The sequence below is a fragment of the Bubalus bubalis genome, chromosome 21, assembly GCF_019923935.1.
Source record: "Bubalus bubalis isolate 160015118507 breed Murrah chromosome 21, NDDB_SH_1, whole genome shotgun sequence".
Taxonomy (NCBI): domain Eukaryota; kingdom Metazoa; phylum Chordata; class Mammalia; order Artiodactyla; family Bovidae; genus Bubalus; species Bubalus bubalis.
In genome coordinates this window covers 15042271-15068970 of record NC_059177.1, presented here as the reverse complement: position 1 = coordinate 15068970, position 26700 = coordinate 15042271, and the positions used below count along the sequence as shown (strand labels likewise).

General features: G+C 46.3%; 1 protein-coding gene across 5 annotated transcripts in view; it reads right to left on the bottom strand.

Moving 5' to 3' along the window:
• POMGNT2 (protein O-linked mannose N-acetylglucosaminyltransferase 2 (beta 1,4-)) overlaps nt 1-26700 on the bottom strand; it is a 58334-nt gene that overhangs the window by 19460 nt on the left and 12174 nt on the right. For 2 of the 5 annotated variants that reach the window (XM_006051778.4, XM_044933478.2), the window contains exon 2: nt 18409-20716. The exons of 2 other annotated variants lie outside the window; for them this stretch is intronic. In XM_006051778.4, the coding sequence (XP_006051840.3) occupies nt 18870-20612 (1743 nt within the window). In that variant the 5' untranslated portion in view covers nt 20613-20716 and the 3' untranslated portion in view covers nt 18409-18869. Of the gene's footprint in view, nt 1-18408; nt 20717-22042; nt 22230-26700 lie in introns of those variants that run through there. One more of the 5 variants, XM_025272134.3, reaches the window with a different exon arrangement.

The window sequence follows — 26700 nt, the reverse complement described above, 5'->3', positions numbered from 1 at the left end:
AGCACATTAGTTTGGGAAGCTCTGTTAAAGGGATAAAGTCAAAACTCTTGATTTGGTTTTCAAGACCCCTGCCTCTCCTTTTCTACTCTTATCTCCCCATCCCTCAAGCTCTACCCCCCAGCAAGCCCTACCCCATCAAGCCTTACCACGCATCAAGTCTTCAGAGGAAACAGTAGACACTGATCCAACACCTTGATTACAGTCTTGTAAGACATCCTGAGTCAGAAGCAGCCAGCTAAGCTGTATCCAGATTCCTGACCCAATGAAACAGTGAGACAGTGAATGGTTGTTGTTTGGAGCTGTTAAATTCAGGGGTACCTTGATATGCAGATAATGAATACAGCAGGCAATATGAGGGCCCCTGTCTACTGCTCCAGCCCCATTACCCCCAACTTTTATCCTGTGCTCCAGCCTTAACAAGCTTTCCCATTTCCTAACAACCTCTTTGCTCTGACTCGTTGGCAGGTTTCTACATTCTCTGTTCCTTCTGCCCAATACACCACCACCCCACCCCCAGCTGCCTTCATCAGTTCAATTCCTACTCATTCTTCAATGCTCAGCTTAAATATCACTTCCTAAAAGAGTCATCTGAGCCCGTCCCTGAGCTCCAGGGCTGGGTGAGGGCCATCATGGTGCCCACCACACTCTTTGTTGTATTTGCTTATTCAAGAATCTGTAAACAGACCCCAGTAGACAGTGACCCCCACCACGGCAGGGACCATGTCTGTCCAGCTCACCACTGCACCGAACGCCCTGAAGCAGGGACAGGGCCTGGCAAATAGAAAACAGTCAATAAATATTGGTTGAGTATTACTGAAAACTAGGAAAAAGAGACTAAGAAACTAAGAAGGACTGGATGACAGAGGGTGGGCTGGAGTCACTGGCCCCCAGGACAGTAATGAAAGCCATAAGCAAGGAGACACAAGTTCAAAATGTCTCTGGGGTGGGGCTTAGGAGATAGGAGTTTACGGGGTGTAGTTGTTAGAAAGGCAGTTGAAACTGTCCTCTGCGGTTCAGAGAGAAAAGGGGGTCTCTTTCCATGGATCCCCAGAAGTGAGAGAGGATATAGCCTAGGCCTGGTGTGGAAGCAAGAAGCACTAGGAAGAAAAGGGGGAGATTCAAGGTCTGGGTGCTTAGTGTGATCAGATTGAGGGGAAGAAGGTTGTGGAGCTGAAGCTGTGGGCTGCTGTCCTTTGTTCTGAATACCTGCTTCCTGGGGTCCCATTCCTTTTCCTAACCCTGCAACACTGGAACCTCCTCCTGAATCTCTCCAGAGATTCTGAGCCACATGGAATGAAGACAGGGAGAGTGAAAGATATCTGGGGAGATCAAAAAATAGAGAAAAAAAGAGAGATCCGTACAGATGCTGCTGAAGACGCTGATCCACCGAGATTGCTGGTGGGTAGGCAGGGGGATGGACTTCTATTTTCATAGAACTTTCAAATAATTAAGAAACACAGACTGCAAGCAGTCACTACTGAAAGTCGAAATGCTGAAGGAGAGCAAGATATTTGTGTACCCTGATCCGTAAATGCTGTGTGCACATCGATGAGCACAAACAATCCTGTACAGGCAGCAAAGCACCAGCTGGCGGGAGACGGGTGACTCATCCTCCTTGACGCTGAGCCATAGCAAAAGAGGTCCAGATTTTCTTCAGCGCAGATTTTCTACCTTGATTGGATCTCGTGTGATTTTTATGTTGCTGCAGATCAAATCACATGGTAACTTACCAGTCATAATTTGCATAATCGATTTCATATCGATTTTACCCCACCTTCCTGCAATCAGAGTTGTGTTTGTCTTCTAGGAAGTTGCCCCACTCTGCACAGCTCCTTCCCTCTCCCAGTCTTGCACAAAGTCCCAAACACTTAACTCAGAGGAAAATCAATCTACCTGGAAGGAAGTGAGAGATAGGGAGTCAGGAGGAAATTGATGAAAACACAGGAGGACAATAAGCCACCTTGTAACTGCTGCACTATTTTCTTGGTTATTAAAAAAAAAAAATCATCATCTCCTTTAACAGGCCTGTGCTGCTCTGCAGAGAGCAGGCTAAAGGAAAGAAGGCATAGGAAAGGCCATGGACCTCAGGAAAAAGCCTCTGGACAAGCCATTTCTTTATCAACCATCTGTCACTGGTGATACCAGCTGAAAGAAACCCCAGAGAAACCAGAGTGGAAACCCAGCAGGGGCCCGTCCATCTCTGTTTCATTTGCCCACATAACGAGGGTCTCATCCCTGGCAGCACACTGGAAACATCTGGAAACCTTGGGAGAGGGAAATGGTATCAGTGATCCCAGCCCAGAGCGGTCAAATCAGAATGTTTGAGGATAGGATCCAGGTACAGGTATTTTAAAATGTTGGACCAGTGGTTCTCAAACTGAAATGTGCATCAGAATCACCCAACAGATTTGTTAAAAAAAAAAAAAAAAGAAGAATGTTTAGCAGAGCCTCTGATTCAGTAGCTCTGGAATGGGGCCCAAGTTCCCAGCGCTGCTAATGCTGCTGCTTGAGGACAACTCATTGAGAACCACACTCAGAAAGGTACTTCCACCGTCCGGGACCTTTTCCTTCTGGCCTCGCCTTGCCCCTCACTTCCCCCTCTGTTTTTGTGGTTACACGCTCCTGATTCCTGGCTTCTCCCTGCATCTGACTGTAATATGACTTCCCCAGTTTAATCCTTAGCATACCCTCCTGGACATGGTTTTATACTCACTCTTCTTTCTCTTCCGTTAGCCCTGACCTCACTGGACCCCAGCCCAACTCAGGGATACTGTTCTGTTATCAGCCCACACGACTGGAGTTGCTACTGTGGCTGCACAGATCCCCACAATGGGAAGGAGGTTTCAGATGGGAATGGCCTTTAATTGGCTGGTCACATCCTATCTTGTCACAGTGTTATGACATCCCCATACCTTTCTGGTTACTCTAGTCTCAGGAGACAAAAGCACTTAGAAAACCTGCAATCCATTTCTGGGGTCTTAGTATGCCATTTGCCAAAGCTTTACCACCCAAGTCCAGTTCTGTCTATCATGGACCTCAGTTTTACGACCCATAAAATAAAGGGACTGAACTAAAAGCATTGCTAAAGTCTCTTTAACATCCTTAATACAATTTCCCTATGATCTGAAAGAATGAGCAATTAGCTCACATTAATGGTACAATTAGACTAACCTTGATGGAATAAAATATATTAATCTTTAACAAAGTAAAAACATGCACCCATGGCAACAAAGAAAACCATGGGCTTATTAAAAATAGAAAATTACCATTTAAAAGTGTCAGCATTCATCTCAAAGGCACTTAAAGGAAAGTGGCTTTGGCCAAGGCAGATGAATCAGCAATCTCACTTCAACCTGCTTGTGATTCTCTTGAGAACTCCTGTCATTTCCCGAAAACACTTCTTATTACCAGGACAGTCGTGACCTTTAGCAGGTGACAAAAAACCAAGTTCCAAAACAAGATGCACAGTATGACCTCACTCTGCATGCTGATGTACACACACAGGGAAAACAGTCTGGAAGATGATTCGGCAAAAGACTAACTGTGGTGCTCTTCAGATGGTGAAACTAAGGGTAATTGTAAATTGTTTTAGCTTATACTGGCTTTTACTTTTGCCCACAATGAAGACATCATTACTGCTTCAATAAAGGAAATTCAAAAGGTTTTTCAAAAAGCCTTTTATTTCCAAACTGGTACTTCCTGAGTAGTATAAGCTTTGTGGAAAGAAGACTGTGCCCCAGGGGTCATCATCAGCAGAACTCCAAGGGTCCTCAACAGAAGCAAGTTGCATTCCCAGGGGGCATTTGTCCAAGTCATTATTGCCTGCCCAGTCCCCCATCCTCAGTGTCTGTTTTCAATGATTCTCCCCACAACCCCCACCCCAGAAAAACAATGGATGATTTCTGCATGTTTTCAAGCTTCAACACATGTAGAAACTTTGATTAGATGAGAGAGCTTTTCCAGTCTTTAATTATTATGGAATCCATAAATCTTTTTAAAACACTTCTTTCCATAACTAAAGCAAGATGCTCTATAAGGTAAATGTAAGACCTTGGAGAATATAAAAAAGAAAGTGGTATAACTTTTTGCAATGGTATATCTTTTTCCCTCTTTTTACTTTCTTCTGAGCAGCATATAATGAAATTTTATTTTCCTTAATCCAGTCTGATCATCTTTGTCTTTTAAAGGGGAATATAGTACATTCATATATACATATATGTCGACGGAAAAAAGATGCACCATGTGAGAGGTACGATTAAGCTTTATGGGGGGCAAAAGAGGACTGCAGCCTGGGAGACAGCACCTCAGATAGCTTTGAGAAACTGTTCCAAAGAGGTAGTAGGGGAAGGCCAATATATATGATTTCCATGAAGGAGGAGTTCAGTGCAATCAAGCACGTATTTTACAAAAGGTTTTCTGCTAGTCATGAGAAGCTATCATCCTGAAGGGATTTAGTGCTTTTCTAGACATGAGGAGATGCAAGGATTGGGGTCATGAAATCAGTTTCTGAAAAAATACCTATCTAAGGACCTGTTCCACTAGTTTCCCTGGAGCACAAAGTGTCTCACTCTCCACCCTGAACTCCCCTCAGGGTGTGCTGAAGGTCAATAGCTGCAGAAACTGCAGAGGCAGAGGCAAATGCCCCTGGCAAGCGCCAATTTGTAGTTAACGTTTATATATCCTGCCCAGGGATCAAAGCCAGGTCTCCTGCATTGCAGGCAGATTCTTTACCATCAGAGGCACCAGGGAAGGCCATATCAGAGAAGGCAATGGCACCCCACTCCAGTACTCTTGCCTGGAAAATCCCATGGACAGAGGAGCCCGGTGGGCTACAGTCCATGGGGTCGCTAAGAGTCGGACACGACTAAACGACTTCACTTTCACTTTTCACTTTCATGCATTGGAGAAGGAAATGGCAACCCACTCCAGTGCTCTTGCCTGGAGAATCCCAGGGATGGGGGAGCCTGGCGGGCTGCCGTCTGTGGGGTCGCACAGAGTCAGACACGACTGAAGAGACTTAGCAGCAGCATATATATATATAAAAATTTTTTTGATGAAATTAAAAAATTTGAGTTATATATATATATGTAATTTTAAATTAACATTTAACTCAAATTTTTTAATTTCATTTAAAAATTTTTTATTTTTAAATGTTTAAAGATGTCTTTTTTACTTCCATTAATTATTTTGAGAAATCAACTATCATTCTTAATATTACTTCTTTAAAGGGAATGTGTTTTTTTCCCTTTGTCAGCTTTCAAGATCTTCTCATTATTTCTGCTTTACGGCAGTTTTACTATGATTTGCCTATGCATGGTTTTATTTCAGGTTGCCTTACTTGGACTTCATAGAGCTTCTTGATGCTTTTTATCTGAGTTGATACCTTTAATCAGTTTTGGAAAATACTTGGATGCTTTCTCTCCAAATATTGCTTCTGTGCTATTATGTCTTTTCTTCCAAATTTCCAATTATATATATATATATATATATATATATAAAACCTTTTGCTAAATCCCATATGTCTCTTAAATTCTTTCCATATTTTTCTTCTATTTTCTTTTATCATATTTCTTCTGGGTCTTCTCTACTAACTTACTATTTATTACTTCTCTCTTCAGATGTCTCTAATATGCTATTAAACTTACCCATTGAGCTCTTACTTTCCTTTATTATGTTTTTTTAGTACTAGAATCTCCACTGGACTCTTTTAAAAATACATTTAATTGATAAAATTCACTTTCTCATCTATTTTCTTAAACACAGTATTCACAGGAATTTTTAAAGACCATGTTTGATAACATCTGAATCACCTCTGGATCTATTTTATCATTAATTTTATTGAAGAAGAGTTGATCTGCAATGTTATATTAATTTCTGCTGTACAACAAAGTGATTCAGTTATACATACGTATATATTCTTTTTCGTATACTTTTCCATTATGGTTTATCACAGGAGATTGAATACAGTTCCCTGTGCTATACAGTGGGACCTAGTTCTTGATCAATTCTCTATATAATAGTTTGCGTCTGCTAGTCCCAAACTCCCACTCCATTCCTGCCCAACCCCTCCACCACTGTGGCAACTACAAGTCTGTCCTCTGTGTCTGTCGTAAGCCTGTTTTTGTTTCATAAATAAGTTCATTATATGTTAGATTCTACTTGTAAGTGATATCATATAGTATTTATCTTTCTCTTTTTTAACTTTCTTCATTTAGCATGATAATCTCTGGGTCCATCCATGTTGCTACAAAGGGCATTATTTCATTCTTTTTCATGGCTGAATAGTATTCAGTTACACATGTACCACATCTTCTTTACCCATTCATCTGTTGATGGACATTTAGGTTTCCATGTCTTGGCTATCGTGAATAGTGATGCTATGAACATAGGGGTCCATGTATCTTTTTGAATTATAGTTTTGTCTGGATATATGCCCAAGAATGGGACTGCTGGATAGGAGGTTTCAGTTACTCAGTCGATTTGACTCTTTTCGACCTCATGGATTGCAGCACGCCAGCTTTCCCTGTGCTTCACCATCTCCCAGAGCTTGCCCAAACTCATGTCCATTGAGTCGGTGATGCCATCTAACAATCCCGTCCTCTGTCATCCCCTTCTGCTCCTGCCTTCAATCTTTCCCAGCATCAGGGTCTTTTTTTAATGAGTCAGCTCTTCACATCAGATGGCCAAAGTACTGGAGCTTCAGCTTCAGCATCAGTCCTTCCAATGAATATTCAGGACTGATTTCCTTTAGGATGGACTGGTTGGATCTCCTTGCAGTCCAAGGGACTCTCAAGAGTCTTCTCCAACATCACACTTCAGAAGCATCAATTCTTCAGCACTCAGCCTTCTTTATGGTCCAGCTCTCACATTCATACATGAACACTGGAAAAACTATAGCTTTGACTAGATGGACCTTTGTCAGCAAAGTAATATATCTGCTTTTTAATATAGTACAGTTTACACAGAAGAACAGTACAAACCGATCTTCACGATCCAGTTAATCACCATGGTGTGATCACTCACCTAGAGCCAGACATCCTGGAATGTGAAGTCAAGTGGGCTTTAGGAAGCATCATTACAAACAAAGCTAGTGAAGATGATGGAATTCTAACTGAGCTATTTCAAATCCTGAAAGATGATGCTGTGAAAGTGCTGCACTCAATATGTCAGCAAATTTGGAAAACTCAGCAGTGGCCACAGGACTGGGAAAGGTCAGTTTTCATCCCAATCCCAAAGAAAGGCAATGCCAAAGAATGCTCAAACTACCGCACAATTGCACTCATCTCACACACTAGTAAAGTAATGCTCAAAATTCTCCAAGCCAGGCTTCAGCAATTTGTGAACCGTGAACTTCCAGATGTTCAAGATGGTTTTAGAAAAGGCAGAGGAACCAGAGATCAAATTGCCAATATCTGTTGGATCATCGAAAAAGCAAAAGAGTTCCATAAAAACATCTATTTCTACTTTATTGACTATGCCAAAGCCTTTGACTGTGTGGATTGCAATAAACTGTAGAAAATTCTGAAAGAGATGGGAATACCAGACAAACTGACCTGCCTCTTGAAAAACCTGTATGCAGGTCAGGAAGCAACAGTTAGAACTGGATATGGAATAACAGGCTGGTTCCAAACAGGAAAAGGAATACGTCAAGGCTGTATATTGTCACCCTGCTTATTTAACTTATATATAGAGTACATCATGAGAAACGCTGGGCTGGAGGAAACACAAGCTGGAATTAAGATTGCCAGGATAAATATCAATAACCTCAGATATGCAGATGACACCACCCTTATGGCAGAAAGTAAAGAGGAACTAAAGATCCTCTTGATGAAAGTGAAAGAGGAGAGTGAAAAAGTTGGCTTAAAGCTCAACATTCAGAAAACGAAGATCATGGCATCTGGTCCCATCACTTCATGGCAAATAGATGGGGAAACAGTGGAAACACTGAGAGAATTTATTTTGGGGGGCTCCAAAATCACTGCAGATGGTGATTGCAGCCATGAAATTAAAAGTTGCTTATTCCTTGGAAGGAAAGTTATGACCAACCTGACAGCATATTAAAAAGCAGAGACATTACTTTGCCAACAAAGGTCCGTCTAGTCAAGGCTATGGTTTTTCCAGTAGTCATGTATGGATGTGAAAGTTGGACTATGAAGAAAGCTGAGCACCGAAGAGTTGATGCTTCTGAACTGTGGTGTTGGAGAAGACTCTTGAGAGTCCCTTGGACTGCAAGGAGATCCAACCAGTCCATCCTAAAGGAGATCAGTCCTGGGTGTTCATTGGAAGGTCTGATGTTGAAGCTGAAACTCCAATACTTGGGCCACCTGATGCAAAGAGCTGACTCATTGGAAAAGACCCTGATTCTGGGAAAGATTGAGGGCAGGAGGAGAAGGGAATGACAGAGAATGAGATTCATGGATGGCATCACTGACTCAATGGACATGAGTTTGGGTGGGCTCTGGGAGTTGGTGTTGGACAGGGAGGCCTGGTGTGCTGCAGCTCATGGGGTCACAAAGAGTTGAACACGACTGAGCAACTGAACTGAACTGATAGGTTGGTCATAGCTTTTCTTCCTAGGAGTAAGAAACTTTTAATTTCATGGCTGCAGTCACCGTCTGCAGTGATTTTGGAGCCCAGGAAAATAAAGTCTGTCACCATTTCCATGGTTTCCCCATCTATTTGCCATGAAGTGATGGGACCAGATGCCATGATCTTCGTTTTTTGAATGTTGAGTTTTAAGCCATCTTTTACACTCTTCTCTTTCGCCTTCATCAAAAGATTCCTCTTCACTTTCTGCCATGAGGGTGGTGTCATCTGCATATCTGAGGTCATTGATATTTCTCCCGGCAATCTTGATTCCAGCTTGTGCTTCATCTAGGCTGGCATTTAGCATGATGTATTCTGCATATAAGTTGAATAAGCAGGGTGACAATATCCAGCCGTGATGTACTCCTTTCCCAATTTGGAACCAGTCTGTTGTTCCATGTCTGGTTCAAATTGTTGCTTCTTTACCTGCATATAGGTTTCGCAGGAGGCAGATAAGGTGCTGGATCATATGACAATTCTATTTCTAGCTTTTTGAGGCATCTCCATGGCATTTTCCCTAGTGGCTGCATAACAGTCCCCAACTTATATTCCCACCAACAATGTAGGAAGGTTTAGGGAAGCCTATTTTTTAAAACTGCATTTCACTTAGTCACTAATGAAGTTGTCTTTCCAATTATTTTACTATTCATTTCTATTTTACTTTCTGTGAGTGGTCTTTTTCTCTTGAGATATCTGTTCTTCCCTTGTTAATTTGTTAAGGATCTTTGAATCTAATTAGTGTAATCAATCTTCTGTTGCTAGTTCTGTTGTAAATATTTTCTTCCAGCCTGTCATTTGTCTCTTGACTTTGTTTATGGAATTTCTTGCCAAGTGGTGAATTTTAATTTCCATGTAGTCAAATCTGTTCCTCTTTCCCTTTAAATCTTCTGAGTTGTGTGCCTTCTTAAAATGGCTATCACTATTTCAAGATTATTAAAATAATCTATGTTTTCTTCTAGTATTTATACAGCATTTCATTTACATTTACTCTAAATCCATATAAAGTTTATATTTAAGAATGGGGTGAGGTGAGGGATCTAACTTAAGTTTCATTCTCCCCCCTCAAGTTTTATTCTCCCCTATTCTTTCTCACCTGATCTGAAAGCATACTCTTACTATATACTTAATTTCCACATGTACAGAGGTTTATTTGCAAACTCTCTTCTCTTCCACTGATTTTATTTTGCTATTTGGTAGAGTAAAATACTTTCATCTTTTTATTCTACTTTAATTCCCTTCTTCGCTATTTTTGTGCGTTTTCCTTTAGCATAATAGTGTCAATCTATAAAGCATGACTCCCGCCCCCCTGCAACAGTCCCCAAGAGTCCACTGGTGTTTTGACTGGGACTGTAATGAGTTTATAGACTACTTATGGTTTTGATTCATTTACAGTATTATGTGCTCTCTTTCAGGGATATGGTTTATCAATACACTTGTTTTATCACTTCCAGTAACATTTGAAAGTTTTCCTCAACAAACAAGCTCATTTTATAGATAATTTGTCATTTTTACTGCTACTGAGAATGAGTTCTTTTAACTGTTTTCTAGATAGACTTCTAGATGCATATATTGGAGTTTTTAAGTAGAAAATAACATCTTCAAATAATAACAATTTTATTCTTTTATTCCTCAAATGTGTATATGTTATATTATCTTCAATTATTTTTGTCATTTTACCATTTTGCTCAGGATCTCTAGAGAAGACCTGAATAAGAGAAACAACAGCAAGCATCTCCATCTTTTTCCTAGCTTTAATGAGAGCATCTCTGGAGTTTCACCACTGACTATTGTCAGGGTTAAAGAAATGGTTTCTGAAATATGTCTTTCATTAAGTTAGTTTCTTTTTTATTTTTAGCCTACTGAATTTTTCAAAAATCAGGAAAGGGGATTGAATTTTATTAAATGCCTTTTTAAGGTCTATAGAACATAGTTTTTCTCATTTATTTTCTAATGCTGAATCAGCTTTACATTTGAGAATAAATCTATGTGGTTGAAGTATATTAGGAAATGACAGGATTTAATTTGCTAATATTTTGTTTAGAATCTTTGCATATATATTTATATATGATCTAAGGTTTCTTTTTTGTGTGAGTTTCATGGTTGTCTTGTTATTAAAGTTAAGCAGGCATCATGAAATAATTTTTTTTTTCATCTTTTTGGGCTTCCCTGGTGGCTCAGTGGTAAACAGTCCACCTGCCAATGCAGGAGACATGAGTTCCACCCCTGATCCAGGAAGGTCTCACATGTCGAGGAGCAACTAAGCCCGTGCTCCACAGCTATTGCGCCTGTGCTCTAGAGCCTGGGAGCCGCAACTACTGAAGCCCGTGTGGCCTAGAGCCTGTGCTCCACAACAAGAGAAGTCCCCGCAATGAGAAGTCCTCGCACTCGACTAGAGAAAGTCCACACGGCAATGAAGCTCCAACATAGCCAAAAATAAGTAATTAAATAAATTTTGTCCCCATCTTTTAATGTTCTGGAACAATCTACACAGGAATCATGTACTTCTCAAAGGTCTGAGAGCACTCTCCCATAAAACCATCTGGGACTTTGCCTTTCTCTAAATCTTTTATGACCTTTTTAAGGTGCTTCTAACCTACTGTGGTGGAGAAGGCAATGGCAACCCACTCCAGTACTCTTGACTGGAAAGTCCCATGGATGGAGGAGCCTGGTGGGCTGCAGTCCATGGGGTCGCTAAGAGTCAGACGCGATCGAGCGACTTCACTTTCACTCTTCACTTTCATGCATTGGAGAAGGAAATGGCAACCCACTCCAGTGTTCTTGCCTGGAGAATCCCAGGGACAGGGGAGCCTGGTGGGCTGCCGTCTATGGGGTCACACAGAGTCGGACATGGCTGAAGCGACTTAGCAGCAGCAGCAGCAACCTACTGTGGGAGAGGGGCAGTTGGGGGGCCCATAATCAACTTTCATGCCTGGCATGTTCAGCAGGCATGAGAACACAGAAGGATCCTGGGCAAGATTTAGGCCGTTACAAGAGGAAGTGTGGCTTCAGATGGTTCAAATATTTTTCTTAAGATCACTAATATCTTTGTCTTCCTTTGACTTCTTGAATTTTCTCCTTTTTCTCTGTTCTTTCCAAGGTTTAGTTCAGTTCAGTCGCTCAGTCATGTCTGACTCCTTGCGACCCCATGAACTGTAGCACGCCAGGTCTCCCTGTCCATCACCAACTCCTGGAGTCCACCCAAACCCATGTCCATTGAGTCGATGATGCCATCCAACCATCTCAACCCTCTGCTGTCCCCTTCTCCTCCTGCCCCCAATCCCTCCCAGCATCAAGGTCTTTTCCGATGAGTCAGCTCTTCGCATCAGGTGGCCAAAGTATTGGAGTTTCAGCCTCAACATCAGTCCTTCCAATGAACACCCAGAACTGATCTCCTTTAGGATGGACTGGTTGGATCTCCTTGCAGTCCAAGGGACTCTCAAGAGTCTTCTCCAACACCACAGTTCAAAAGCACCAATTCTTCAGCACTCAGCTTTCTTTATAGTCCAACTTTCACATCCATACATGACCACTGGAAAAACCATAGCCTTGAGTAGACAGACCTTCGTTGGCAAAGTAATGTCTCTGCTTTTTAATATGCTATCTAGGTTGGTCATAACTTTTCTTCCAAGGAGTAAGTGTCTTTTAATTTCATAGCTGCAATCACCATCTGCAGTGATTTTGGAGCCTAGAAAAATAAAGTCAGCCACTGTTTCCACTGTTTCCCCATCTATCTGCCATGAAGTGATGGGACCGGATGCTATGATCTTAGTTTTCTTAATGTTGAGCTTTAAGCCAACTTTTCATTCTCCTCTTTCACTGTCATCAAGAGGCTCTTTAGATACCCTATCAAATGATGGTGCCCTTCTGCAGGGAGCCGGCGAGAGATATTCCACTCGTGACAAAGGTCATGAGGAAGGAGGCTCGGCATACGCAAAGGCGGGATCGAGCCTCGGGAGTGCCCCCGGATATTCTCGAGCATCTACCCCCAAAAAAACCAGAGTCTGCCTACTTTATTGCCTTGTGCTCTCACCTCTGACTTTACTGGGGGCTGTCTCCCACCATCATCTCGCTCTCTCTGTCAAAGAGTTAACTTACAGCTCCAATTAATACAGTTCCTGGGCAATTAGGAGTGTTTAAATCCAAACCCCTCAGATGGCTCTCTAACTCGCCTGACAAGTTTACCCGGACACCTACAGCTATGCATTCGATTGTTTACAGTCTTCCAGCCTCGAGAGGCACGGGAAGCTTAAGATATTCAAATAGCTTAGAGCCTCTCAGAGAGTTAGAAACTGTCATAATAAAACTAGTAAAAGATTTCATTGATGAGCCAATGCTTGCTGCCAAGTTTCCACATCCCCTGTATTGTATCCTTGAATGTGTATTAATTAATATAGTTGGTATGTAGAAAAAATAAGTAGTGGCCTTGGTGTTAGTAACTTTAGACCCTTAAGGTAATAAATTCTTTCCTTTGTAAACCCATTACACATCCGCCCTATAGGAATGTAATTTTATCTTCAAAAGACTGCGCCAAACCTTAAAATAATTACTCTTAGAGAAAATAAGTCTTTGTTGATAAGTCCTTGTCAAGAGTCATAAAATGTTAATAGGCCTCTGGCCAGAAGATGATGTAAATCACCTAAACCATTTGTATACAATAAAATTGCAGGAAAGAAACCCTGGTTTTTGATAAGCATCAAAGACTGCTGACTTTGCATCCCCTATTATCCTCTATGTGTAACTTAGGGTATAAAAGCCCCTGTTGAAAACAAAGCTAGGGGCCTTGCTCACCAACGCTTGGTCTCCCCATGTCATTCTTCCCTTTAACTTCCAGCTGAGTGTCCATCTGGAGCGCGGATATCCTCTGCGACCATTTATTTGCCTGGGCTTCTAAGACCCACTTGAGAAGGTGTCTAAGGTGGGGCACCTTCCGCTATTCGAGAGGGCGCCTGCGGCCTCCGTGGTCAGAGCTAACCTGGTGTCACGGGTTATATTGATTTTCCGCGTAAACCAAGCCACTCAGCTTCTTTTCTCCACTGAATTTTCCTACTGAGCTATCCTCTTTTTATTACTCTTTATATCTCTAATTAACATCTGAATAGGTCGCCTAGCCATCTCTCCTTCAAATACCCTGGATCAGCCGGGGCTGGACCTTGGCACCCTTCCTGGACTCAACCATTTTCCACTTTAACAGCCCCTGTTCGGCCTTCTGCCTGAAGTGTCCCTTCACTCCCTCCTGCCTGATGGACCTACACTCAGTCCGAGATCAGCCTGAGACAACTGTCAATCTAGAAAATGTTATGGACAGAGGAATATGGAGAACACTTCATTGCCAGGGCAGAGTAAGGGCTCCCATGTTGGGTTAAGACTTATTCTGCCTTTGTGACTCAACCTGCCCTTTTCAAGAAAGAGTTAAGGGGACTTCCTGGTGGCCCAGAGGGTAAGACTCTACACTCCCAATGCAGGGTGTCTGAGTTCAATTCCTGGTCAGGGAACTAGGTCCCACATGCTGCAACCAAGTTCACAAGCTGCATCTAGAAGACCCTGCATGCCTCCAACAAGACACAGTGCAGCCAAACAAGGAAAGACGGAAGGACAGAAAAGAACTAATACTGTCTCACTGCTGAGAGACAATATATAATACAGACAGACAGTGGCCAGACACCTATGACAACAGAACTCTAACCCACAACCTCAGCCGCCATCAGCTCAGGAACTCAGATGACAACACCTATGGCAATCAGCCCAGAACAGTCAGGACTTGACCACACCTGCCAGCTTCACTATTTTTTGTCCCCATTTTCAACCAGTTCAACTAGAGAAAATCAAACATGCTCCCCTAATCAATTACATGGGATGCCCCTTTTCTAGTTAGCCCACCTCCAATTCCCCCAGCCCACAGCCTCCAACAGGGCATCCCTTAAGCCTCCCCTTGTTCCCACTAGAAAGCTTTCCCACTTCTCAGTCTGCCTTGCAGTCTCTGCTGAATGCAAATAATGCTACTGAGTTCCTTGCTAGAGCAGGCTCTGAATAAACAGCCTCTATTTGGGTGATCTCATTTGGGTGGTCTTATTTTCACACTGCTTGCCTATGAGGCCTCAACAAAGTTTGAGGGTGATGTAGGTGAAGGGAGCTGGCCAGTGCTCTGCGATCTAGGTAACTAACCTAGGCCCCAGAGCAGCTTTCCCTTATATTAAAACAGGTCTGGGTGGCTGCCTCAGAAAAGAGGGGAAATCTGCTCAGCGGGTGGGTGGGTGGGCTGGCTGGTGTGTGTGTATGAAGAGCTTCTGTGGACACCAAGCCAGAATCTTTCTCTCCATGAGCAGGGCCCCAAGTTTCCAGCAAGCACTTTTCAGTCCTTACGTGGACAGGTCCATTCAGCACAGATAGGGGGACACATGGCAGGTACTGTGTGGCCCCTCCCAGCCTGCCCAGTGCACGTCCACCATGGGACAGGGTCCAGCTCTCCCTCCTAGCCCACCCAGCAGAGACACTGCCTCAGGCCTCCCTTCAACGCTGGCCTCTTTTTCCCTGGGGTGTGGGTGTGTGTGGTGTTGGGGGGTGGTGGTAAGGGGGGTGTGGGTGTGTGCTACTGCATGCTAAGTCACTTCAGTCATGTCTGACTCTGCGTGACCCCATAGACGGCAGCTCACCAGGCTCCCCCGTCCCTGGGATTCTCCAGGCAAGAACACTGGAGTGGGTTGCCATTTCCTTCTCCAATGCATGCAAGTGAAAAGTGAAAGTGAAGTCGCTCAGTCGTCTCCGACTCTTAGTGACCCCGTGGACTGCAGCCCACCAGGGTCCTCCATCTATGGGATTTTCCAGGCAAGAGTACTGGAGTGGGGTGCCATTGTGGGTGTGTATGTGGCTCCAAGCCCAGCTCTGCCCAAGTCCACGGAACTCAGTGGAGCCCCAGCCCCACCTTGGCTACCCTCAGCTGAGAACAGCTTCAATTTGGGGTACAGTCCTATGTGCTAGACCTTATGCCTCTGAAAATCTTTTTTTCTTACATATCCTTAAATTTTTTTCAATTTTTTTTTCCCCCAGAGGACTGAACTTGAAAGCAGCAGTTTGGGGTTCAGACCTGGGCTTGACCACGTAATGGTTAGCACCTGACAAATGGTTCTAAGTACCAGCTATAATAACCAGGGCTTCCCTGGTGGCTCAGACAGTAAAAAATCTGCCTGCAATGCAGGAGGACCGGGTTCCATCCCTGAGTTGGGAGCATCTCCTGGAGAAGGGAATGGCAACCCACTCCAGTATTCTTACCTGGAAAATCCCATGGACAGAGCAGTCTGACAAGCTACAGTCTATGGGGTTGCAAAGTGGTGGACATGAGCAACTAATACAGATATACATAATAACCACAGGCATTTACTGAGAGATGACTGCGTGCTAGGTTTTGTGATCACGTTTACATGGACCAAAGCATTTGACTTCACCACCATCAATGGTAAGTGTGATAACTCTCCATTCCACACACGAGGCACAGAGGGGTTAGATGACTTGCCCAAGGTCACCCAGCTGGTAAGTGGAAGGGCCAGAACTGAAGCCCAGGTGGGAACTGTGTTATCAAGTCTTAAATTCAGGACCATCACTCAAAGGCACTCCCACTGCCCTCCCTGCCACTCTGACAGTTCCTCTTCCTCTAGTCCCTTTGGGTTCAGGGCTGATGACGAGGCAGGGCCAGTTCCTGGAGTGTGAGCAGCAAACAGACTCTGGCCAAGCACAGTCACATGCGTTTGGCTTCCTGCCTGCTGCTCTTTGCTTGTTAAAGTCTGCTCAGTGTGTGAACTGTGTCTTTTTCTGCAAAACCTGAAACTTCATCTACTTTTTATCCTTTTCAGAAAACACTCTCAGCCTCAGTGCTTACTGGGGCTCCTTACCCCAGGCCTCCACAGCCTTCACCTCTGGAATGAGAACGACATGCCAAGGGAAGCAACCAGTAGGGGATGGTGAATCAGGATGTTCCCATCAGCCTTAGAGAGGCTGCCAGGCCAGGAACTGAGATGGGTCTGCAATATGGGGATTGAGGGGGTCTGCTTAGCTGCGGGTGAATCAGCCTTAAGGAAGAAGCTGGCTGAGGGGGCTCTGCAGAGACCATCAGTGGTGGAACCGCAGACCTGATTCCATTCCTCAGCACACCACTCCTGCAAGGCTAGTCCAAGGAAAATGACGGTGTTTCCAAGCAGGAGAGGAGGATGATTCACAACATTCCAGACAGAATCCCAACAATCCCCAAGCTCTGAAAACCAAAAGCCTTTTCAGTTTTGGTGCCAAAACTCATGTCCCACTCAGCGTGAATATAGATCCATTTCAGTGCAGACACGCCAGTGTGTCTGGTTACTGGAATTCAGAATTTGGAGGGACTTCCCTGGTGGTCCAGTGGCATAGACTTCACACTCCCAATGCAGGGGACCCAGGTTCTATCCCTGGTCAGGAACTAGATTCCACGTACCGCAACTAAGAGTTTGCATGCCAGATGCCACAACTAAAGATCCCATATGCCACACCTAAGACCCAGCACAGCCAAATATTTTTTTTAAAAAATTCAGATTTGGAATCACATCTGTTCTTCAGGGTTTGGGAATGGGACTCTGGACCTGTAATAATATATCAGACATCCAGTGTGATGCTAAAGGTTTACATAGATAATTTCCTGAATGCCTTACAACCACCCCAGCCTATGATCCTCACCCTACAGACTAAGAACTCTTCAGCCAGTGACCGGCATACTCACCTAACCCACAGCGTTGCCTCAGCGACTCCAGGTCAGCCTGCACAACTCTTGCAACCAAGCTACAGCCCGAGGCCCCACCTCCCCAGACCCCTTTTCCTTCTTTCCCCCACAGGAGTCAGGTCTGCACCGCTGTCTCCCTGTGAAGAAAAAGTTAAAACTCCTTTTCCTTTCCTAAGAACAAATTTGACCTTGAGTTAATTTTCCAGCTCTCTTTCCCTGAAAGCTAGATAAAGGCTCAATGTCAGCGGTGATACTCAGCAAAACTGTGGATGGGTAAAAACAACCTCAGATCTGGACTGGAAGGACCCTGGATGAACTAAACTGTTAGGACACCACAGCGAGGCCTCCCTGAGTGCGATGGCTCCTATGACCGGGCAGGTTCCTTGAGGGAACCTGGGAACTTGCCTATTGGCTGTTTAGAAGATAATGGGCACGTCCCTGGTGGCTCAGTGGCTAAGACTCCACCTCCCAAAGCAGGGGGCCTGGGTTCAATCTCTGGTCAGGGAACTAGATCTCACATGCCACAAGTAAGACCCAGAGCAGCCAAATAAAAAAATATGAGAAATACATCCCTCCAGAAAATATATGTATATAAAAAAGATAACGGTTCCTATGGGGCTCCTAAGCCAAAGCAGCCCCCACAACTACCGATGGGGGTGTCACCTCCTCGCCCCTGAGCAGTCACTTGGGGAAGAGAACGGCCCCTGAGCCGATGTGCGGACTCCTCCTGTGGAAGAAGTCACGTGGTGCGGCCATGCCAGCCTGCTGAGCATCCTAAGTGACTCCCACATCGGGTGTGCATGGTCTGCTGTGTCTGAATGTCTAGTGAAGCCTAACCAGACCCTGGCAGACGCTGCTTTTCCTCCTCACAGCCCTCTCCTCACCTACTTCCAGGCTCTCACCCCCACAGACGGAAGTGGGGCACCATTCCGCATCAGGATGGAATGCAGCCACCCGGCCTGGCTTCCCGGGCCTCGATGCCGCCCCTCTGCCATGGCTCCTCGGCTGACAATCAGGATGAGAGGGCATCTGGGTACTGGCTACTGGACCTTCTTCCCGCCCACCAGTAAAACACTTGACCAAGATATTTATAATCATTTAATGAGTGTTCCAAACATAACCTTCCTGGGGCTACAGGTGAGTTTCATGACAGTGGAAGCTGATGTACATCCACACCCACCCAAGCGGCCACAGAATTGGCAGCCGTTTCCAGAAACCCAACACCAACCAGAAAGACATCCTGGGGAACAGGATGATCACTCAGCCAAAGAGGTTCTTTGGGATCCTTATTCTCCTCTTTCTCCTCCCCCCTCTGGCCTTCTCCAGGGTATGGATGTTTAGCATTGGAGAAGAGGGTGGGGAGGCCCGATTGCACTTGTGCAAAGAGGTGCTCTGAGAACTCCACACCTCAGATGCAGTGAGATGACCCAGAGACAGGTCTGGTCAATAAATAAATAATTCCCAGAAGCCACCCTGGGGGGCTGGTGGGCCCAGAGTCTCCGAGGCAGAGGAGCCCCCACCCCAGGAGGCCTGGCCAGGCCGCTCGCTACGTGCTGCACACCAGCACGTCTGCAAAGGGTCCCAGCAGCGTCTTGTTGAAGATGCAGCGGATCCACACCAGATAGGTAGTGAAGGGCTTGATGTTCTCCGTGAAGGTGTGGTTCTGCAGGGCCAGCATGTAAGGCACGTAGGTGTTCTCCCCCTGCTCCTGGAGCCACACCTCGTACTTCACCTCCCTCACCTTCAGGTACTTGAGGTTCCATGGGATCTGCCAGGAGACAGAGAGGCGAGCCTCGGAGGCACCCTGCACCGACGCCTGGCACCGCGCCTCCCGCACCTTGCCGGGATACAGGCTGACCGTCCACTTCTGCTTCCTCGGCCCCGGATGGCCCTTAACCACACGCCGTATAGTTTGGATGAGCGATGGGATGTCCACCTTGGTGTCCTGGTAGATTCGGAAGAGCCACTCGGGGTTCCGGCAACAGAGGTGCCGGGGGACCTCCCGGCTTTGCAGGATCCGGGCCTGCTCGGCCCGGTCTAGGTGGGCGATGCCCCCCTGGTCCCAGGGCCGTTCGGGATGCGTGACCGTGTTCTCTGGCATCGTGTTCTGCCAGGCTATGTACTGGAGATCCATGCCGGGCAGCGTGGCCAGAGTCTTATAAGGGGTGTAGTGGTCAGGGTTGACAGCATAGGGGAAGAGCTCCACCACGGCCGCCCCGCGGGGCAGGAACAGGGCCGTGACCAGCTGGGCCCCATGCATGCTGACCAGCATGGAGGCGTTGCTGACCAGCCGCACCACGTCTGCAAAGGCGTGGTCTTCCAGGGACACCGTCACGGTCTTCATCTGGAACTCCTGGGCCAGGGCCAGCAGCAGCTCTGCCTCATTCAGGATGAGTCTGTTCTGGGTGCGGCTGAACACCAGGATGTACTCCTCGCCCAGGGGGCCCCCGGCCTGGCTCACGTTCAGCTTTTCCATCAGGAAATGCGCGAACTGTCGGATCTCATTGCCAGAGACCAGGATGTTGGCCTTCGGGCCCTGGGGCTGGACGAAGCCGTACTGGTACCAGGTGGTGACCTTGGAGAGGCCCACGAAAGCATGGGAGAAGCAGAGCAGCCGGCCCAGGGCCTTCAGCTGCGCCCGCAGGAGGGGCTGCTTGGGGCTGAGCAGCTTGTAGAGGTCGAAGTGGGCACCCTCTCCCCAGCCCTCCATGAAGAAGAGCCGGGCCTCGCGGGCCAGGCCGGGGAACTGCCGAAGGGTGTAGAAGAGAGGCAGCAGGTCGTCGTGGAAGACGTGCATGAGGTTGTCAGGGTTGAAGCGGTTGGCAATGAGGGCCACGTCGGGCACAAACACGGGCTTGGGCATGAAGCGCAGGGCGGCGGCCGGCAGCTCCACGAAATTGAAGTACTGGGTGTTGTGGTCCTCCACGGTGGACAGGTCGAGCAGGGCCGGCTGGAAGCGCCGCGAGCCCAGGCTGGGCAGCATCACAGAGGCATTGCCGTGGAAGAAGATGAACTCCTCCGCCTCGCTGGAGTAGCAGAGCCACTTGAAGCGGCAGAGGCGGTCGGTGTGCGTGCGGCCTGTGCACACCATGTGCGTGCCGCCCTCGGTCAGGATCTGCAGCGCCTTCGGGTAGTCGATCCGCAGGGCGGGGGCGGGGTCGGTGGCCCGGCGGACGACCGCCAGCTCCTCCTCCAGGGAGGCCGCATGCTCACGCAGCCGCACGTGTTTCCACAGCACGGCCGCCAGCACGGACACCAGCAGGGCGTTGAGCACGGCGGACAGGTGCATCCTAGCGCCGCCTGGGGCCCTAGAGAGACGACGGCCCCGGGGAAGCAGCTTCAGCCTGGCCGGCTTTACCCATCCCTGCGGGCTCCCGGAGGACCGGCAGAGGCCTGCGGGAGGAGAGAAGGAAAAGGAAAAGGTGTCTACATGGTGTGTCTCCAGTCACCCCAAGCACCCGCCCAGTGCCAGGCGCTGTGCTGGCCTCCGCTGAGGCACTGGATGCTTGCACCGTTTTGCACACTTCAAGATCTGGTAGGCCAAATGTGCTTAGTCACTCAGTCATGTCTGACTCTTTGTGACCCCATCAACTACAGCCTGCTAGGCTCCTTTGTCCATGGGGATTCTGTAGGCAAGAATACTGGAGTGGGTTGCCATGCTCCTCCAGGGGATCTTCCCACCCCAGGGATGGAACCCAGGTCTCCCGCATTGCAGGTGGATTCATTACCGTCTGAGCCACCAGGGAACCCAAGAATACTGGAGTGCCCATCCCTTCTCCAGGGAATCTTCTAAACTCAGGAATTGAACTAGGGTCTCCTGCATTGCAGGTGGATACAGGAATCTGCCTGGTAGGCTAGACCCTTCTAAGATGTTCAACCACTTCCCTCCCCTGCTGCCTCCATGGGGGAGTACAGATCCCCGTGCCTGGCCTTTGGGCTTGGCCACATAACTTGCTTTGGCCAATGAGGTGTCAACAGACAACATACTCAGGGTCTTGAAAGGTGCTTGTGTGACTGTCTTTGCCTTCTGTATACCTAGGATGTTACTGTGAGAAGAATGTGATCAGCCGAACTTGCTGGTCCTGGAAGAGAGAGCTATGTGGGGAGCACAGCTGTTGCAGCCATGCCGGGTGTGGCTCGGCTGACCCCTAGATGTGTAAGTGAGCGAAGACTGTCAGAACCACCGTGCAAACCCACCCAAGCCCAGGCAACAGAGACATCTGAGCTGAACAGATGCTTATCATATGTCACTGAAATTCTGGAGCTGTTTGTAACGAAACACTGCTGCAAAGAAAGCTAACTGCTGTGTTGTGAGAAGCCTCAAGGAAAATCCCCATTAGGGGCCCAACCTCCCTGGTACTGCCAGGGAAGGACTTCACCTCACCATGGGCACAAATGGGATGGCAGGCCTGTGACTGCGGGTCCCAGGCTGCACACCAGGACCCCCGTTATGCCCCATCTGGGACACATGCACAGGGATTTCCTATTTGGAAAGCACACCTGCTGATTTTTATGAAAAGATGGGTAGAAACTTGTCCCCTCACTGGTCCAGTAAGAGAACTGTGTCGGAGTCTCACCACTGACAAGGGTTCTGTATGCAGAGGCAACATCTCCAAAGGGTTAAACTTCCTGTCCCACATACTCTTGCCTACAGAGAGGCCTGGCTGGGCTGTGGGCATTTGCTCCCATTTTCCCCCGCTACTGGGAAGGGTATCATACCTGCTCTGAGGCCTAGGACCATTCAGACAGCCAAAGAATGGGACTGTTCAGTCCTCATGGAAACAGGATGGGTGACACGTGACACTAGCCATGGGTGAGAACAGGGCACCTGCTTAGCTGGCTTCCAAATTCGTCTTCAGTCAGCCCTGTTCATCGTCAGGGCAGGGCCTCTAAGAGCCCAGAAACCCTGCAGCCGAGAAATCTGCTTCAGCATCAGTGTTTCTCAGGCTTTTCAAAGCCATGTACCCACTAATAATAAAGAAAACCTCTTTCATGCCTCAAATGGATCCGTAAAGTGCAGCACCCCTTCCGCCAAGAATCTCTCACGCACAAGACTCTTCTATAATATCTGCTCCCCAAGACAATAGTTTCATCAACTTCTACCTTCTTTAATTTTTTTTTTTTTTTTTTTTTTTAACTTTTTGGCCATGTCATGCAGCATGCAGCTCTATCTAACCTGTGCCTTCTGCAGTAGAAGTGTGGAATTGTAACTTCTGGATTGCCAGGGAAGTTCAACTTCTTTTTCTGAAATTAGTATTTTATATCTGTATCTGTATATGTAAAATAATAATGTTGCATATACTTTTCCAAATATATGTGTCCCCATCCAGAAATCCCCCACCCAGCCTCACCAGCTAAGGACTACTTTGCTATTAGGTTGAACTATATTAACTTGCTGGTTCTTGACAATTTCTGACTAGTGTCCCATAGCCCTGCCACTATCCTTACCACCACTGTGGTAAGGATATATATATAGAGAGAGAGAGAGAGAGAAAGAGAGAGAGAGAGGGAGAGATTTTACTACCAAGGCTTCTCGAGAGAGACAACCTATGTATCCAGTGTAACATGACTGCAGCTGGAGTTCTGACATCTCTCTAGGAGGTAAGAGGAGAAACCAGGAGTCAGAAAGAGGCTAAGAGGACAGACAGACAACTCATCCTTGGGATGGGGAGAGGAAAAGGACTGAGGAAGTAAAGGCAAGGACAAGAAGAGTTTAAGAAGATAATGCAAAGGCAGGGAAGGCAAGGTGTCTCACTGGGGGGTTGGTGAGACCCCCCCTGAGAACCTCAGCTCAGATCTGGGCCAGAGAACTGAAGAGAGAGTCATGACTGACTGACAGGTGGCAACTCCAGCAGGAAGAACAGCTGGGACGTAGCAGGTTTCCATACACACGGGACTCCTGGCTCTGGCCAGGGGGGAGGGCGGCTGTGCACAATGACACCCCAGCAGCAATGAGCCCAGTCAGCACTCGGATTCTGATTTCTAAACAGCACTCTTCACTAAAAGGAGCCAGGGCTCCTGGAGAAATAACTGCTTCCAGGGCCGGGCAAGGAAAATTACAAGATGAGCTTAGAATATCTTATAGTACCAGAATGTAAGGAAGTTCTCAAAAAAATGATGGGAACATATCCAAAAGACACAGGATCCAAACTGAAGGAGCTCCCAATGGCTGAATCTGGGACAATTTGAGTAACAAAGTTAAAAAGCAATAGTAATGGATTATATAACCCATAGAATAAGATAAATACCCATGAGTCAATATTGATATGAATAGATAATTGAATAAATAGGGGAGAAGACACAGATCTTACAGTAGAATGCCAATTAATAAATGTAGAAACAATAATGGAAACAGAACATCACCAGCTGGCAAACATCATAGCGATAACTGTTTCAGGCAAGATTCACTGATGGCTGCTAAAATTAGTGGGTGAAAGTATGGTGAGAAACAGGAAATCTGCACAGTCTCTAAGTATCTCCCTATGAGATACATATTAATTACAAAAGTAAAAATAGAAGTTTTACAGCAGAGAAGCTTGGCAGACATCGTTTGAACCAAATAATCATCATTAACGTCACCAATAATAACAATACTGACACCATGTACCCCTTAATATAATGTGCTGAGGAGGGTACCTCATTTCTGGAGCCTTCCTGCCCAAAATAACATAACTTCGACCTATATTTCTATATGGGAAAAACTTGGCTCTAGTTCCAGTTCTGGCTCTGAAGATGGTCTGTTAATTTTAATCAATATTAAGTTAATTTTAGTTAACTTAATTAAGCTAATTTTAGTTAATATTAAGATTAGTTAATATTAGTTAACTGTTAAGATTAGTTAACAAAGAAAACATAAAACCCAAATTGAAAGATATTCTACAAAATACTTGATCAGGACCTCTGCAAGAGTTAAAAATCATAAAAGAGAGGGGAAGACTGAGGAGGTCCCAGATTGGACGAGAGTAAGGAGACACGACAGCTAAATGCCATGTGGGATCCTGGGCCAGAAAAAGGACATTAATAGGACAACTGGCAGAATTTGAGTAAGGTTCATGGGTTAGTATCAGAGCTGCGTTCATTTCCTAGTTTTGATAATTACACAGTGGCTGTGTAAGATGTTAACATCAGGGGAAGCTGAGTGAGGTGTTCTTTTGTAACTTTTCTGTAAGTCTCAAACTATTTCAAAATAAAACGCTATTAAAAATTAGATAAGAAATAAGAGAAGTGAGCTGAAAGTCACTCAGTTGTGTCCAACTCTTTGTGACCCTGTGGACTATACAGTCCATGGGATTCTCCAGGCTAGAATACTGGAGTGGGTAGCCTTTCCCTTCTTCTGGGGGTCTTCCCAACCGAGGGACTGAACCAAGTCTCCAGCATTGCAGGCTGATTCGTTATCAGTTGAGCCACAAGGGAAGCCCAAGAATACTAGAGGGGTTAGCCTATCCCTTCTCCAGCAGATCTTCCCAACCCAGGAATCAAACTGGGGTCTCCTGCGTTGCAGGTGGATTCTTTACCAATGGAGCTATCAGCATAGCCCACAAATAAGAGAGCATAAGTATTTATATGTAAAACAAGAAGTATGTGGTTTGTTCTAAAATACTCCAGCGAAAAAGGCATGGAGACAGGTGAGACACAGATACTGATAGTTAAAGATGATGATGGGGTCTTTTTTTGATTCTCTTTTGAGTTTGTCTGACATTTTGCATAGAAAAAGTTTAAAACGAAACCATAAAGAATAAAATAAAATCACTATTACAAAATGACAGAATACTGGAAAGTGGATGAGTAATAAATTAATACTCAAAAAATAAAGCTGTGTCTGGCGAGACGGGAGGCAGATGGTTGTAGCACAAGCTGATGCATGTTTTGCTCTGATTGCAGACAAGAACGGCTTCCAACAGCAGCTAAAGCCAAAACAGACACACCCAGGGAATATCAGAAAGCAAGACTCCCAGGAAATGAGGAAAGAGCACCTCCAAGCTGAGCAGGCAGCTTGGCCCCCAAGTACTCACAGCGTCTCTCGTGAGCATTCTGCTACCTGGCCCTCCCCTGCGGTGAAAGGCAGGCTTGGCAGCAGGTGGGGATGTGGGGAAGGGGCCACAGGCAGGAAGGAGGACCAGGGGGCTATGTGTTCCGCAGCCAATCCCAGTCAAGTCACTGAGGCTGGGGGCCTTGGGACAAAGCTTATGGGAACCAGCAAACATGGGGCCTTGTGGGGCTAAAAGGCAGCCAGGCAGAGACCACCCCAGAGCTTGGGGAGTGGGAAGGACTGTTTCTAATCAGATGCTACGTCCTCCACCCACCCTCAGCACCCACAATGGTGCTGACCTAAGGCAGGACAAATACAGACTGGCCTATGTGGACCTCTCATGGACACGTCAGGCTCTCCGTGGGAGACCCTTCCAAGAGGGAAAACAGGAGGGAAGGTTTGCTGGGAATGGACAGGACATTTTCTGATAAGTAGTGCGGTGGATAAAGCATGGAGCCCTGAGGGTCAGACTGCCTAAGTTTTACCACTTTTCTCAGTCACAGGCCAGGGGGCTTGCACCAACACCTGATGGAGCCAGTCGCGTAAAGCCCCCAATCCCATCCTGCCCAGATGAGACGGCCCTGAGCCATATTCTCCACGGGCTCCCGGAGTTCCCTAACAGATGAAGTGGATTACAGAGTTGCCCGCAGTGAGAACTGGCCTTCTTCCCTGCCGTGTCTCTCTTCTCTCCTTCCCTGTTCATGTATGCTGCGATCAAGTACAAATAATCTACTTGCACTTGAATCCATGTCTCAGGATCTGCTTCTGGGGAATGTTAATTAACACAGAATACTATTGCATTTTGCCCCCGTGGAGACAGATGGAGGGCCGCCCTTGCATTTTTCCCTGCTGTGAAATAGCCGAAGCGTGGTAGTGAGAATGCCAACAAGAACTAGGGCAGTCACTGCTCATTATAAAGTCCTCCCAGTCTGTTCCCCAGGTTCCCCTGTGTCTGTCCACTGTCAGCTGCACAGCAGCAGCCTGCAAATGCCAGAACAGAAGGATCAGGCAAAAGCCTCAGAAATGTTTTCAAAAGATAACAGATGGAGGCAAAGGGGACATTAACCAGATCCCTGATCCTAAAGAAGCCACGGTTCTCCCCAGTCCTGTCTACTGGCTGAGGAGATACAGCTTTTCCGGACCGTACAGGCTGCTGAAGAGGAGGGCAGGGTCCCTGCGGCCTCCCCCATGGAGTCCTGTTACAGAGGCAAATAAAAGAAGCCTGAGTTGGCCTCCGAGATACCTTCTATGACTGTGGGGGAGAGGGCTGACTACAGAGCTGAGTTGTTTGGAAATAAACTTGCATGGAAGAAAGAGTCCTTTTTGGACTTTTAAGGTATGCTGAAGA